The sequence below is a fragment of the Salvelinus alpinus genome, chromosome 2 (genome assembly GCF_045679555.1).
Source record: "Salvelinus alpinus chromosome 2, SLU_Salpinus.1, whole genome shotgun sequence".
In the NCBI taxonomy this organism is placed as follows: domain Eukaryota; kingdom Metazoa; phylum Chordata; class Actinopteri; order Salmoniformes; family Salmonidae; genus Salvelinus; species Salvelinus alpinus.
In genome coordinates, this window is record NC_092087.1 from 38,250,270 (window position 1) to 38,267,380 (window position 17,111).

The 17,111-nt window shown below is 43.3% G+C and overlaps 1 protein-coding gene across 1 annotated transcript; it reads right to left on the reverse strand.

The window, feature by feature from the left end:
• Nucleotides 1–59: 59 nt before the first annotated feature.
• LOC139560193 (protein polybromo-1-like) lies at nt 60–15,445 on the reverse strand. Its single transcript, XM_071376758.1, is given in 30 exon segments — nt 60–461; nt 738–936; nt 1,071–1,108; nt 1,439–1,597; nt 2,049–2,120; nt 2,236–2,437; nt 2,715–2,916; nt 3,121–3,304; nt 3,480–3,637; nt 3,746–3,891; nt 3,998–4,249; nt 4,366–4,523; nt 4,743–4,928; nt 5,121–5,332; nt 5,489–6,128; nt 6,255–6,357; nt 6,571–6,850; nt 7,040–7,140; nt 10,260–10,401; nt 12,281–12,497; nt 12,656–12,741; nt 12,850–12,935; nt 13,020–13,118; nt 13,214–13,282; nt 13,375–13,491; nt 13,674–13,823; nt 13,994–14,141; nt 14,248–14,345; nt 14,587–14,738; nt 15,342–15,445. Coding segments are annotated over 29 exon segments (4,818 nt in total). The 5' UTR covers nt 14,728–14,738; nt 15,342–15,445; the 3' UTR covers nt 60–288.
• Between the last annotated feature and the right edge of the window lie 1,666 nt (nt 15,446–17,111).

Genomic DNA, 17,111 nt, shown 5'->3' on the forward strand with positions numbered 1-17,111 from the left:
CCACTAGAATGTTCCATATTGCAGCACAGATACTAAATTAGCAGTCAAGAACAAGTCCATTCTTCATTTTTTACGAAAACGTTTATCCATCACAGAGAAACATTTAATACAATAATAATGCACTTGTTAGAACAATTAAGATGCAAATACAAAACAGCTTGAACAGAGTAAGCAAGCTCATTTAACAATTCTACAAACGAATGACAACTCTAACATGACAACAACATTAACACTTTTTTAAATGAGCCTAAACCCCCTTTCCTGTCTGACAGTGTAAGGAGCAGTGGCTCAGACATTCTACAGGTTGTACGTCTGGCGGATGTTCATTGTGTCACGCAGCATCAGGTCTCGCAGGCGCCACAGTGCGTCCGCCATGGTGGAATGGGCGCCCTTGCTCTTCAGCCAATGGGACGGCAGCCGGCTCTCCTGCTCTTTGGTCAGCCGCACATCTTTCTTTCGAGCTGCTCAAACATGTCCACATACAGAACACATACACAAGGTCATCACACTCACACACTTCTGCTCTGATCTTAATGCAAACATTCATCATGGGAAATTATACATGCATTCACGATACACTATGCAGGTGAATCGATAAATTACAATACTGTCTGTATATACATTTTTCTGTTATTCAATAAGGTAATTTACTGATAAATCAATCTCTGACATGTTATATAAGTGATTTGTAGATTTGTTGTGGTGTAAATCACTTTCTTTCAGTGAGGAGAACTCACCTGAGAGAGTTTGGTCCCACTTGCTGATGGTGGAGGACTCTGCATTGAGTCCCTCAATGTACTTCAGGTACGCCTCCGAATGGAGCAGGCGCTGGGGCTTGGGTGGCGGGGCTACAAATATGGGTGTTGAGGGCTGCTGGAGGGCAGGCTGGCCCTGTCCTGGATAGGGTGGCGGGGCCTGCTGCCCAAGACCAATCATCTAAAAAAGCATCAAGGGCCTCTTTACTTTTCATACTCAAATACAGATGTGAGTAATGATGCGAGTAATAAAATAACAAACATTTACAGTCTATGTGCTTTTCTTAAATACAATTGTATAGAAGTGTAGATTACCTGGGATCCATAGGCTCCAGGAGCACCCGTGTTGACACCTGTAAGGAAGACATCAACAGTCACAGAGTGCTCCAGACCACAGCTGTCAGCAGCTGGCCATCTTGGATTGTGTTGTGTACTACTGACTTTACTACTGCTCTTTTAAGAGAAAAACCAATTTGGGCCATTACAGCCTCTCAGCAACAATCTGCATTCAAGATAAGGGTACTTCAGAGAATACATGACCCTGTTGATGAATCACTCAGCGACTGAGTATCACTACAGGACCTCAGCCTACGTTACAGGTAGCCCCTCCAGTGAGTTAGAGTGGCATACAGGAAGCATCTGCAGTGGCGTGGCAGGTAGGGTGGCTGTGAAAGTGCTCTTACCCGGGTATGGCATGCCAGGGAACCCAGGGATGCCTGGCATTAGGTGATGATGGGGCAAGAGAGGCAACCTCATGTGATGTGGTGGCATGCCAGTCATACTAAACATGCCGTCAACTAGGTCCTGCAGCATCATGTGTGGCATATATGTACCCATCATGCCTTTGGGGAGGAGGGTATAGCAACAGATGCATGCATCAGTGCGACATGCAACTGCAACTAGCTAGCAGAGATCATGCACTAGCTAAATTACATCAATCTAGATTTAGGATATTTGATATTCCATAATCAGACATTCATACACATGTAATTCATTCACAAATCACAAGCACTACTTGAATCAGACTGATGGTAGAATGATGCAGTGAAACTGGCAAGCTTCTAAATAAATGTTGAAGCAGTGTATCATTGGAAAGAGGGGAAAGTACAGTACTAGAATAAAGATTAGTAATGAAGAAATGAAAAAGGTACAGCTTCTTATTGCATCTCCAAGTGTCCCCAGGGGGGTGCATCCCCCTCTGTTATGGGATACCTGACACATGTCATGCTGGGATAAAGCAACACCATGGGGGTCGGGGGAGGAACCACCCCCATCAGAGCCCTACTGGGGTACCTGCTCTAGGGAAAGCCAGCTGCTGGGCTGCCCTCTCCCGCTCCTGCTGCTCGGCCACTTTAGCTGCTCGCTCTGCAAACACACACACATACTATTACAACTTTTTGCAAGGGAATTTGCAGAGATACTACTGCAAGGGGCATTGAACAAACTACCACAGTCTAAGTACATTTGTAAGAACTTTTACCCTCATACTCAGCTTTCTTGGGAGACTCCAGGTTCCTCCACTCGGTGCCCACCAGACGGCTGAGTTCCCCGAAGGAGAAGTCTGGGTGCTGCGCCTTGATGACCGCTCGCATCTCACTGCTGAACAGGATGTAGCCACTCATGTTAATCTTCCTCTTGGAGCCCTCCTTCTTGGACATCCCCTTCATGGACTTGGGAGTGGACTGCAGTCAAGTAAGGGAGAGTGTGTCATGTCATCTCTCTACTGTCATTGCTATACACACCTCCAACTGGATGGCTAAGAGGCCTTTTTCTTGAATCTCACCTTGAACATGCAAATAATTTGACACATGTTTTCTTTCAATCAGGATGCATGCGATTCAGTTGACACATCTTTATCAGGGTGCGACGATCTTACCAATAACTTTTGAGACAAATGTAAAAGAGCTTTACCTTCACAACATGACCACACATTTGCCCAGTGTATGTTGCTGCTCTGACCTGTGGAGGGGTGTAAGGCATGTCCATGTCGCTGCCTGCCATGGGACTCTGGAGCTGAGGTATGGAGGTGTCTCCCAGCTCCCCATCATCCTCCCCCAGGTCCTCCAACTCCTCATCTGTCATGTCGGCAAACTTGGCCTCCAGCACTGCGATCTTCCTGTCCAGCAGAGGGGATGGCTCCTTCTGGGGCACGATCAGCTTCCTGTACGGGACACGTGGAGTAGACTGCAATTACACCTGGGTGTTGAGTTCTGTTCTACCTTAACTAAAAGGAGTGTTTTTGACTGACTCCGAACTCACACTTTCAGGGTCACTCAATTCTGCTTTACTACGTTGTGGAATGGTTTCTAACTATTGCTGATTATGCGACAGTATCTTGAGGCACGTAAAAAGTCAAGCCACTCACCTGAAGTAATAGATCTCGTCCTCCACCACCTTCCCAGAGAGGGAGAAGCGCTTCAGGCCCTTGAACTTCTTCATCTGTTTGTCACTCTCGATGTAGCGACTCTCACAAAGCAGAACGTCCTCCTCAGGCACTTCAGTGGGCCGGCACGAAAGGTACTCCTTGAAGGAGGACACCGCACACTTCCCTGTGGAACAAGTCAACAGAGAGGGATATAAGCATGGCATATGCCCAGTGAAATACAATCAACCCATGCACTTAAACTTGCTTCTCTTCTCAACATTTGAAAATAACATTGCATATCATCAACCCAATAATAGGGTCTGTCAAAAGGTGAAACTATGTCAGGGCAGAGAGAATACCTATGATACAGGTCATGGGGCAAGACTCCTCCAGGTTGCTAAGGAACACTTCCTTCTTGTAGAACATCCTGGTGGGCTCGTGTTCTGTCTCCTCTGGGTGGATGAAAATGGGCCCAAAGAAGTAGGCCGCTCCGTCACGCATCCACATCTTCTCAATCCTGGCAGATAAAAATAAAACCCACTTTATTCAACTAAATAAATAATCACTATATATCAAGCAACATCCCATTTTGGATATTGTGTCTGTAGAGTTGTATTTACCCTACCTGCCTACTCGGTGGCGCACTAGTCCATGTGAGCGAATATAGATGCAGTCTCCCACTTTCAGCCAGCTGTCATTGTAGCAGAGCTGCTCATAGTACTGGCAGCCTGGCTCCCCATTGGTCATGTCCAGGATTACATCCTCCCTCTCCTACACATACACACGCAGTATGGTTGTCTTTGTTTGCACTCTGTTGGATCACATATTAATCCAATTTAATCTCATTCCAATTGCACAAGATTTTCTAACCACTCACCTTATCCATAGTGTCCAAGGCTTTGCCCTCTTCTTGTATCTCTGCAGGCTTCTCTTCTTCTTGCTTAGGGGCAAACATGGATGCAACCCGGACTACAGGCAACGGTACGCCCCGAGGGACAAACCTAACGGAGCTCAGGGGCATGGTCCACATCTTGATCTTCTTGAAGGACTTGGTCTTGGCTGAGTAGCGAGACTCACAGACATACACATCGTCTGCCCTGAAGCCCTCTGGGTGAAGCTTAAAGTAGTCCTGGGATCAGTTACAAAACAAAAGCCAAGGCCAATGATTCACTTGAAACGTTTTATGCTTCAACCATATTAGAAAGAGCTGGAACATGAAAATGGAAATAGAAAATAGCTTAGTACCTTAACAAACATGACAACACATTTGCCCAGTATCTTGCTGACAGGAATCTTGTTGAAGTAGTCGCTCTTGAAGACCTCCTTCTCCAGGAACTTGCGTGTAGCAAGATGGAAGGTTTCATTCGGCCTGTAGAACCAGCAGCCATACAGCCACTTCTCACCTGGAATGGGGAGGGAAGTACACAGAGCAATACTATTACAAAAGGACAGCACAATTGATTCATCATGTGTGCATGCTTTTTGAAGCAGTCAAACTGAACACATATACAGCAAAAGGAATGATTGAATGTGACAAGTCGGACCATTTCCACAACAAAATGTCAATAGAATACAGAATCACTACTAATGCTTTTCAGTAGTGGCTGTGCAAAGCCACCAACCTGCATCATCCTGCCACAGGCGCTCAATGCAGACGATATGCGGCTGCAGGTTGGGCTCAGCAGGCTCCACGTACACATAGTCTCCCACGTGGTACATGCTGTCTTTGAAGCTGCAGTCCTGGCTGTAGGTACGCTGGAGACCAGACTGCCACGCCCCTCCAGCAGGGTCCTCACTCTTCTCAGCTTCTGTGGGTTCACGACTCAACTCAGTTAATCAGTCAGTCAATAAATACTATTTCATAGGGGCATAATGATGACTAAAGCCCTATAACTGATGCCACTGGGTAACTGTTGTTGACACTGCTTTGATTGGTGGGATAGGTATATCTATCTGCCTTGCTACAAGTTGCTAGGTTCAGAGTGTCAGTGAGAGCATACCTTTTTTCTCCTCCTCCCTCTTGAGCTTGTCCTCCTCTATCTCCTTGGGCAGCTTCTCCTTCTTCTCCTTCTCCACGTCGCTGTGCAGGTGTTTGGAGGTGTAGCTGAGGGCGGGGGTGAGCAGGATCTCTCCATTCTTACACAGCTCATCTCGGATCCGGATGAAGAACTGCTGCAGCTCCACCGCATCCTCAAAGATCTCAGAGTCCGTCCTGGAGTGACAATCACATATTTCTCCCAGGATAATTTCATAGGATGTTCTAACTGTTAAATGCACAGAAATCAGCTCTATGGTTGATATTACTCAAATATTGCAGAGAGAAAATAAAAGAGAAAATGGCAAACATTGTTTCCTAATTGTGCCCCACCTGTGCATGCGCCTGGCCTTCTCCAACACCTCAAACATGTGATCCTGAAACACGTCCAGTCTCTTGTAGCGTCCCCGGTCCACGTTAGCTCTGATGATCTCAAAGTTGAGCGGCGGTCTGTCGGGGCTGCTGGGGTCAGTAGCGGGGATCTCAGCCAGCGAGTCGCTGTAGCAACGCCCCTCGTCGTCCTGGTGACCAAGCACGGAGACGAAGAGGCTGCGGATGAGCTCCTGGATGAGGCGGGCCACGTCGGGCACGTGGGCGTCCTCGCCTCCCTCCAGGTCCCGGCGGGTCTCCAGCAGAACACGGTGCAGCACAAGAGCGTCGCGGTAGATCAGAGACTCTGGCTCGTTGTAGGTGCAGGCATTGTTGAACATCAGCACCAGGTCCTCCACTAGCGCGTCCACATCCTGGTACTTGTTGGCCAGCATGTGGCTCCTGACCTTTTCCATGTCCACGGGCTTCTTGATGGCGATGTAGTAGTTGGGCAGTTCGGCGCGCGACGGAAGCCGCAGGAAGATGGTGCTGAGGCGGCGGCCACGCTTGTCTGTGAAGTTCTTCACCGCCTCGTACAGCTCGTTCAGCTTCTGCTGCAGGGGGGTCAGGTACTTGGACTTCTTAGGCGTGATGCCACTCTTCCCTGGAATTACAGAGAGTGTGTGTGTATTGTTATTTTGGGGATGAAGTGATAATACGAAATGACTAGACTAAAATGACATCCATGTACTGTATCTGAATTATTTAAGCCAAAATGTCAGCAACGTACTTATTTTCAACTTTGGTGACATGTCATCATCGTCAGGCGTTGGGCCAAGATCCCTCCGTTTGTCTTTTATGACTTTCTCCAGGACGTTGGCATCGTTATAGACCTAGAACAACGCCAAGTGTTCAGTGGCAAAATTGAGGGGCATTTAGAGCCAAAGACATAGTTGCTGCACTGCATACCGCTGACATTATGGAAATGTAGTGTCTATCTTAGGAATCATGGTTCATGATTAAAGGTAACACACTAGTACGTTACTGCTAAATAATCTAGTATGCACACTTCGTTGCCCTGAGTCTGACCCCTGTTGACCCATCACCTGTGAGCCCTCCTCGTTGTAGTGGCGTGCGTTGCGGAACATGAGCTTCATGTCCTCCAGCAGAGCTTCCTCTGTCATGTACTTCTCAGAGCGGATGTTGTGGTCAATGATCCTCAGGTCCACGGGCTCCAGGATGATCTTGTAGTAGTCCGGGTAGTCCTTCTTGGAAGGCTTGATCATGAAGAGCTCACAGAGCCTCCGGCCTGTGCCCATCTCCCGGGCCTCCGTCACTGCGGAGTACAGGGCTTTCATCCGGTTCTTCTTGGTGTTCTTCTTATGGCTGGTGGTCACAGGGGTGTGGGTTAGTTAAAAGAAGGAAACATTGCCTTGAAGGATCAATAAAAAACAATGCAATGATATTGTGGCCAAAACAATCATTTTATAAACCAAAAGTACAGGGACTTTTTTGCAGAAGTAGCCTGGCATGTACTATTACCTCTGCTGAGAAGGTTAAATAAGAAGTGCGTACCTCTTCCTCTTAGTGCTGCCAGTATCAGACATGGTAGAAGAGAGCATGCTGTCCCCATCCATGCTGTCGTCCTCCCTCCTCAATAGCTCTGTTCTCTTTAGCTAGGAAAACCACACACACACACACACACAATATCAACCAGCTGCTCTTCCTCCCACACGTTCATGAATATAAACTACCACCTCTAACTCTCCCCATCTCTCTCTTTAACATATCTCCACTTACACAAAAGTAGTGCACTCAGACATAAAAGCCATCATGGTTTGGCAGGTCCACTATTTCATCTTCTATCTTTTGATAGGTACAACATGCAACTATCCACCAAATAAATGATTGCAACCAAGTACAGTACATAGAGAACACTGCCCAAGACACTATTGCATAGTAACACAGGTGTGAGTCAGACCTAATCAATGTTTAAAGGTCCCGTACAGACAGAGACAGTGAGTCAGACGTAATCAATGTTTAAAGGTCCCATACAGTCATCCTATTTCCCAAGTAAAAATAGCCTTTGAATGACCAAAACATCATCCATAATATTTTTACACTATTAAAATGCTCAGATTTGAAGAAATTGTACCTTCTCTCAACTATCAGGAAGCCTGAAAGAACAGGCTGTGTGGGCGGGGAGCTTATATTCATGAGCTCGCCTTGACTGACAGTTCTTTGAAACAACCTTGTGGTCATTGCCAGGTAACAAGGTAAATAATGGGCCATGTCATTGATGACAAGATAAACAATTGGTAACATGTCATTCCGAGCCTAAATAGTATCCCACTGGGCACACACTGGTTGAATCAACGTTGTTTCCACGTCATTTCAATGAAATGACGTTGAACCAACGTGGAATATTCGTTGAATTGACATCGGTGCCCAGTGGGATACCTTAACCCATTTTCTCTGCAAAATGCTCTCATGGTCAACAGAGCTGATCATGGACTGTTGGATATCAGACAAACAGCAGCAATACACAATTGCATTTCTATTGTTTTGTAAATAATTACAGAATAAAGTTCACTGATACACTTCTTCACAATAATTAGTAATTACATGAAAACAGCATACAATAAGTGTACTGGACAATTTATTGGTGCCTCTGCATTATAAATGACAATATGTTCAGAATTGTACGCATTGATCAGACATTTATTTATTTACAATAGGCCAGCATTGCCTAAATATTGATCAACATGAACACTCATGAGAAATAAAGGCGAGAAATAATGGTGAGACATCATTTGACATAACAAAAAGTATTAGAGCCATAAGCCTAATTTAGTCACCCGGCCGCCCTAGGACCCAGTGATTCGTGCAATTTGTAACACTCCCGACCAAATGCTTGAACAAAAACATATGTACAAGTGAATTACTTAGGCTTTAGGAAATACAACCAACTACAGAGATTGATAGGAAGCGTGAGAGGAGGGGGACCCATGTACCCGCTTCAATTAAGCAGGCTTAAGTCACCCACAAGATTGAAGCGGGAGACAAATTCAGCCATGGCCTCCTTGTCGGGCCTCTCACACTGGGCAGACAGGGGTCCTGGGATGGACAGCTCACACAGCTTCCCCACATACGGCGCTGATTCAAGAATGACCTCGTTGAAGAGGAGATCCAGGAGCCTGTCTACGTAGCCTGTATTGTTTTTGAAAAGGGAAATGTTTGTTAAATGGGTAGTGAATTTAATTTCCTTTTATTTACTGTTCTGAGTTATAATGCTATAAATTCATTGATGAAGTGATCTACTCATTCTACAATGTGTTCTTTGGTGTTTTTGAAGTACTGAATTTGATATATGCAATATTTGGTCGTGCACCTTTTTTGAAACTTTTCTATGCCTGAAATGCTCAATTGATTTTAAATGAATAACTATGACTTACAGTATGTTGGGTCTGTCTTCACAGGCTTCACAGCATACCCCCCTTCTTTGCCTTGGGAAAGCTGATTTTGTATTACAGCATTCCTGATGCAGTGGTTGCCTGGGAAGCTGTGCAGAAGGAGTGGATGTTGAATTTTCTAAAATGTCTATCATGACAGCTTGATGATAGTGGAAAGACAAATGGTGAGGGAATTAGCCTGTAAGACAACAACCCACACAATGGAATGGCAAAATGTGATTTTCAGGGTTAAATTACAAATACTATACACACCGTAACTCCTTAGTGGACAACCTTCCTTCGTGCCAGCTGTGCACTGGCAGTTCTAAGACTCAATGTTGGGGGCTTAGGGATGGAAAAACCAAAACCATATAGTGACTATCAGGTGTGTTATGGAAAATATATAATTCACAAGTCAAAGCAGCCACAGCCGCATTATCTAACGTTAGACCCTCGATCCCCCCCAAAATGTTGGCTACCGTGTCAGACTCATCAAACTCTAATACTTACATCATGGTCAGCGCTTGCAAGATCCACTGTCAATGATGGTACAGAATCCGTCTTCAGGATTAGCTTCCTGGCAAGACCTATCGAATGTTCTCCCCAATTGATAAAGTAACTTCACACTAAATGTGCACTGCACACGCGTGACATGATCATAATTTTCGGTGCAGCCTGTCCACCCGAAATGAAAAGCAGCCATTGCTGTCAGATGTCTTCATAAAATAGTGAAAGTTTAATTTTACACTATGGAATCCAATCACAACACAGTGTGCTTTTGACGGCATGCTGGTAAGTAGATTGCTAGCTAACAGTCACACCACAGATTAAAGGTTACCAGTATCTTTGGTTGTATGTTCTGCGTAGGCGCACATGTGATGCCGGTTTTAAGGCGGTACATATTTAAATGAGTTAAGACGATAAGACGCTACCTTTATATGACGTTGCATAAAGCCGGAAGTAAATCCTTGGTAATTCCTGAATCCAAGTGTTTGACACATAGGGAGGGAACCAGTAACTTTATGATCAAACTTGATCAATGTACCAGCTACAGTCAGTTTTCATACTACTTTGAACTGGTTCCATTCAAATATCATCCAATTTGATGAAAAACAAGATTTTCAATGTCTGGGACCTATAACACTAGAGAGGCCTGAGAGACCAGATTGCCTAAACAGCAGTACCATCTCATTGTTAGTTAATACTCCAGCAATGTTACACCCAATAATCACCAAAGGATACTTTACAGCCCACTAAAAACCATACAGATATTGATACACAACTACAGCAGAGCTTGGGTTTGAACTTGAGTTTCAGCATTGGCAGCTCATACACCCACTGACCTGCTGAATGTGCTGGAGTTTCAGCACACGCTTATAGATAGAGGAATGAGGCACATTGTAGCGCTTGGCGTTCTCAAACATCAGAGTGAGGTCGGCGTCTAGCTGATCAACACTCTCATACTCGTTGTTCTTCATCTTGTTCCTGGGTGTGGGGAATTAAGGGCTCTCACATTTGGAAAAGGATAGGGTAGAAATACACTGTACAGCTCATGCCATGTCATGCTACACAAAACATAGAGCAACTGATTTGAGAAAATTATGAAGCCTGAATAAAATGTTCAAGACATACACTACTGGTCAAAGGTTTTAGAACACCTACTCATTCAAGGGTTTTTCTTTATTTTTTACTATTTTCTACATTTTAGAATGATAGTGAAGACATCAAAACTATAAAATAACACATATGGAATCATGTAGTAACCAAAAAACAGTTAAACAAATCAACATTTCTTTTTTATATTTGAGATTCTTAAAATAGCCACCCTTTCCCTTTGCACACTCTTGGTATTCTGTCAACCAGCTTCATGAGGTAGCAACCTGGAATGCATTTCAATTAACAGGTGTGCCCTTAAGTAAAAAATAAATAAAATAAAAAATAAAAAATAAAAAACAGGTGTGCCTTGTTAAAAGTTAACTTGTGGAATTTCTTTCCTTTTTAATGCGTTTGAACCAATCACTTGTGTTGTGACAAGAAGATATCCCTATTTGGTGAAAGACCAAGTCCAAATTATGGCTAGAACAGCTCAAATAAGCAAAGAGAAATGACAGTCCATCATTACTTTAAGACATGAATGTCAGTCAATACGGAACATTTCAAGAACTTTGACAATTTCTTCAAGTGAAGTCGCAAAAATCATCAACCGCAATGATAAAACTGGCTTTCATGAGGACCACCACAGGAATGGAAGACCCAGAGTTACCTCTGCTGCAGAGGATAAGTTCATTAGAGTTACCAGCCTCAGAAATTGCAGCCCAAATAAATGCTTCACAGAGTTCAAGTAACAGACACATCTCAACATCAACTGTTCAGAGGAGACTGGGTGAATCAGGCCTTCGGGGTCAACTTTCTACAAAGTCAAAGAAACCACTACTAATGGACACCAATAAAAAGAAGAGACTTGCTTGGGCCAAGAAACACAAGCAATGGACATTAGACCGGTGGAAATGTGTCCTTTGGTCTGGAGTCCAAATTGGAGATTTTTGGTTCCAACCGCCGTGTCCTTGTGAGACACGGTGCCGTGTCCTTGTGAGACACGGTGTGGGTGAACGGATGATCTCCGCATGTGTATTTCCCACCGTAAAGCATGGAGGAGGAGGTGTTATGGTGTGGGGGTGCTTTGCTGGTGACAGTGTCTGTGATTTATTTAGAATTCAAGGCACACTTAACCAGCATGACTACCACAGCATTCTGCAGCGATACGCCATCCAATCTGGTTTGGGCTTAGTAGGACTATCACCTCCAGGCTGTGTAAGGGCTATTTTACCAAGGAGAGTGATGGAGTGCTGCATCAGATGACCTGACCTCCACAATCCCCTGACCTCAACCAAATTGAGATGGTTTGGAATGAGTCGGACCACAAAGTGAAGAAAAAGCAGCCAACAAGTGCTCAGCATATGTGGGAACTCCTTCAAGACTGTTGGAAAAGCATTCCAGGTGAAGCTGGTTGAGAGAATACCAAGAGTGTGCAAAGCTGTCATCAAGGCAAAGGGTGGCAACTTTGAAGAATCTCAAATATAAAATATATTTTGATTTGTTTAACACTTTTTTGGTTACTACATGATTCCATACATGTTATTTCATAGTTTTGATGTCTTCACTACTATTATACAATGTAGAACATAGTAAAATAAAGAAAAACCCTTGAATTAGTAGGTGTTCTAAAACTTTTGACCGGTAGTGTACATCTTGAAGACCAGATTACGTAAATCACACTTGCATGAATTTGTTTCAAATAACCTATTATGTGGAACAGCACAATCTGCCATTTATTTAGCAGAAGTCCTTCCAATGGCTGGCCTACCTAATCTGGTGCAGGGAGATGGGCTGGCTGATCTGCTGGAAGTAGTCTGGGTAGTCTTTCCTGGAGGGCAGCTGGAGGAAGGGCTCGGAGATGAGCTGGCCCTGGCTGTTCCTGCCGCCACGCACAGCCTCGTACAGCTGGAAGATGGGGTTACTCATGTCCATGCTGTGGTGCATGCTCTCTGCCTCTGACTCCCCCTCGTCATAGTGGACAGACCCTGGGCAATGAGAGAGACAACTGATTCAGACAGATGAAGTCTGAAGTATTCTGACAAACCCTCATACACCAGTTTACTTTGCACTGCAATGACCCCTCTGTTCTTATATGTTCCTCCAAAACAGCTAAACTAGTGAAGTGAAGACCAATGAGACGTACCAGCCAGAATGCCATCGTCATCACTATCATACTGAAGAGCCATGGTAATAGCCGAGAGCCGGTCTCCCTGGGCTGACCTTCTGTTCCTGACACACACACAGCTGTTTAACTCATGGAAAAATGCTTCTAAATGTTGCATGTTGTTTGTTTGACTCGTAAATTCTACTTTCTACCATGTCTATGGTGTTACTTGCCTGATGCGAATACTGGACTTGATTGGTTCAGCATGCTCAATTTCTGTCTTTCTCTGTGCAAAGACCTTTTTGATGGTGTTGGCATCCTTAAATGAATAAGAATGAGAGAGTTATAACAAACAAAACTGACATAGAATTATGACTCAATTCTGAATGTGAAGACAGCATACCTTAAAAACTTGTGACCCAGGCTCATTGTACATTTTGGCATTCTTAGCCAGAAGATCTATGTCTTTTGCCATGGCACCAACACTTCTGTAGTGGCTCATCTAAAAAATAAATAGACCAGTGATTTACTGTACGCACACTGTAGTGTTACTTTAACCCCTTACAGTACATTCAGTCAGATGGTTGGGTAGCATACCTGTATCTTCTGGGCAATGATTTTCAGATCTATTGGGTCCTTTATTATGGCATAATAGTCTGGGTATTGCTGAGGGGAAATAAATCAAACTGTATAATATATAAATATTAAGTCACAAAAACATGCAAAGGCCACAGTTTCGGAGATAATTGTTCTATTACCACTTTTGAGGGCAGTTTCTGGAATAGATCACTGACTAGATGCCCTGAGGGCTCGGAGAATGTCACCACAGCATCCAGCAGCTGCTCAAGGACCTCCTTCAGGCAATTGGGTGCATTCTGTCATTCAAAGTAAAAAACAGTCATAAGAAACACTTACAGTTCAACAGAGTGAACAGATATCTTCCATTCATTTGCCATTTTGTGCTATGTTTTGAGGGTTTACATGTACTACATGTGTGACAGGTTAGTCATCATGTAATAAAATAATTTTCATGCTACATCAGAAGTACTGGTGTTACCTCATCCTCATTTGACCCTCCAGGATTATTTTGTGCATCATCCCCGTCCTCATCATCGTCATCATAATCCCCCCGCTGAACAAACTCATTCTTGGTACGCAGGTAGAGGTCCCACAGCTTGCAGGCTGCTCTGTACTCTGGAGAATCCGACTACAGACATGCAACACATTCCCTTTCATTTGGTTAATTCCAGGTTTTAGGCCCGAGACAGGACATTTATTATGAAAACTCCTTCATACAAAACATGCCTTGTAAACATGATTTGTCTCGCCTAAAGAATCCAGTAAATGTGTTTATTATTACAGGGAGAGATACCTTACCTTGTAGTACGCCTTTGCATTGTTGAATAAGAGCTGAAAGTCAGCCGTTATCTGCTCCACATCATCGTACTCCTCCATCTTCAGCTTCTGCTGGATCTTCATCATGTCAATGGGCTGAGTCACAACGTCATAGTAATCCGATTGATTCCTTCAACACAGAAAACACAATAGATAAGTTAATTTAATGAGGCTTATGTTCGTAGTAATGGAAACTCTTTTTTTTTTACCCATTCTATGTTAACCATCCTCTTTACCGTCTCTTGGGTGCTCTTATGAACAGCTCACATAACATTCTTCCCTGGTCATCCTTATAATCTCTGATTGTGTTGTACAATTCATGGCATACTGCAATCTGGAGGCAAAACATAGTAGATGAACACAAAATACAGGAAACAACAATGTTTATGAACACTCAAAAACTACACATGGGTTTGACTTGTGACTGTGGATTTAGAGTTCACAAAATTCAATAATTCATTTTTGGGGGAAGACATTATCCGAAAGCCATTACCAGAGAAGTCGAGTACACACAATATATTTGAATCGGAATGCAACGTTTCCACACACAAAAAAAAGCTGTTAACTGAACTTACTGGATCAACAGTGGGAATGTTTGAGGTTCTTCTCCTTTTCCGACCTACCGAAGATGCTGAGGATGAAGGCTGTCCATCGTCAAAGTCCCCCCCACTGACACTACTAGAGGGGGACGTAGCCCTTCTCCTTTTTGAGCCCATGAGTCTAATACCTGGAAAGAAGTAAAAGGAAAAATAACTACAGCATTTTAAGTCAATTTACCTAAAATGTGACAAATATTGTGGTAATATTGTATTAACATTATCATCGAAAGGGCGCTAACCCTGCTTCAACGCCATTACCTAGAATGTAATAAAGGCCCTGATCAGTGTTTAGTGGTCCTCATTCGACGACTCTTCACTGTCAGATGAGGAGAGCAGTTGGGTGCTGATTTGACAGATGTCTGGGATAAAGCAGCTGTAGCCTAATGTGGTAATTTTATTCCAAATTTGCTGTGTCACCATTAACACTACTGGCAGATGAAAACATTCTTGTTTCTCTTTTGCTGCGAGATGACAGAGCCGTTGTGGCATTAATGACTTTACAGACACCGATGGTAAATCTTGCTTGCTAGCTGGCTAACAGTAATGTTACCTGGCTGGCCTCCTCAGCATCAATTACGGCAAGCTAGCTAACGTTAGCTAGCTAACGCTACCCATCATCTCCAGACACACAAAGACGATGCTGTGAATAAGTAACTAAATACTTTACCACACTGATCGGTGAATAGTCATCGTTCAAAACTGCAAGATATTACATTTAGTCTCGTACAAACCTTAATATGTAGAAGAGAATGCAAACCATTCGCGAAAGCTGACAATTTTGAGAGAAAAAATTAGTGTGAACCTAGCAGCAGTGAAGACACAGGCGATCACTTCCATTATAAACTTCAAAATAAAATCACTGATTGACTCCAATTTTACTTTAATGATTTGATCTTTTCTAATCATTTTAGGCTGCGTTTACACAGTAAGCCAAACGTTGATATTTTGCACAATTAGATCTGAAAAAGATCTGATATGAAACGACCTGATGTGATTGGTCAAATGACCAATTAGTGGGAAAAAATATCAGAATTGGGCTGCCTGTGTAAACACAGCCAAAGACCACAATCTGCCTAGCTTTTATTTTGACTATTGTAGTAATTTTAGACCAAATCAAAGTTTATTGGTTGCGTACACACATTTCCCAATGTTATTGCAGTTGCAGCGAAATGCTTGTGTTTCTAGCAACAGTAATACTTAGCAATAAAAAAAAAATACATTATCCAGGATCATTTTCTAAAATAAGGTATATAGGATGAGCCATGACTAGAATACAGTATATACATATAAAGTGGGTGAAACAGTATGTAAACATTATTAAAGTGACCAGTGTTCAATGACTCTATGTCCATGTACGTAGGGCAACAGTCTCTAAGGTGCAAGGTAAAGTACAGTGTGGTAGCCGGGTACAACAGTGACTAAGGTTCAGGGCAGGGTACTGAGACCACAATCTGCCTAGCTTTTATTTGGACTATTTTAACCCTTATAGACCACAGTGGATAAAATGACATTGACAAGGGAACCTGATACAGTCATAATTAGATCAGCACTCCGACTCTGAGAAGCATCCCATGTGCTCAAAACAGGGACACTCAAATCAAGAGGTTTTTTGGGGGGCTTTTATTTTGACAGTGGATTCCAAAAGTCACTTTTTAATTGTTGTTAGCTATTGCTTATTGTTGCCAGTATACAATACAACAGCCACAATTACATATTGCATAAATGAAAATTTTCTATAAAGAAAATAAAAGGTTTTCTTTCATCAGTGCAATCTAATGGGAATGGAAACTAGAGTGCAAAAGCAGACTTAATCAGACTTTTTTTTGTATTTGTATGGTCCAAAATCACTTACTGGAAAATGCATGAGAGGAAACTATGTTTTAGGCCCCAAACATTCCATTCTCCCATCAGTGATCCTCTGCTACTATACTGCTTTTTGTATATAGAGGATTCCCAACACCTTTGTCTCCTACCTCGGGTCTTCAGATGTTTGAAGAACGTCACAGAGAATATGATACCTGTTTGGCTGTTCAACATCTAGACAGCAGTGTAGTATTGTTGTTATAAAACCATATGCACAGATTTATTTTGTTTATGTCACTCCTAAACCTCAGGTTTGGAAGCCTTTGCTCTAGGTCACAAATGCTGTATATTTTATCTTCAACCTTTGCCTTGCCTCGAGCAACCGCTAGCACGCGCTGTTGTTGTTCCGAAAAATTCAGCCCTGTTTACATTAATGGAGTGGCTACTGATAGAGTTTCTGTATCCTAATTAGCACATCCTGAAACTATGGATATTTGTGTTTGTGCAGGATTTTTCTTTACATAGCTGAGTGCCCACTCTGCTGCCTATGTAGGTGTTGTGCTGAGTGCTCTGTTGCCACTACACTCCCCCCTCCTAGATCGGCTTTGTCTGTTCATTAGTGTAGCCTAAAAACTTCATGTTGTACACAAAACTGTTCGAACTACTGCCTTCCATGCCTCAGTAAGCATAAGTGTGAT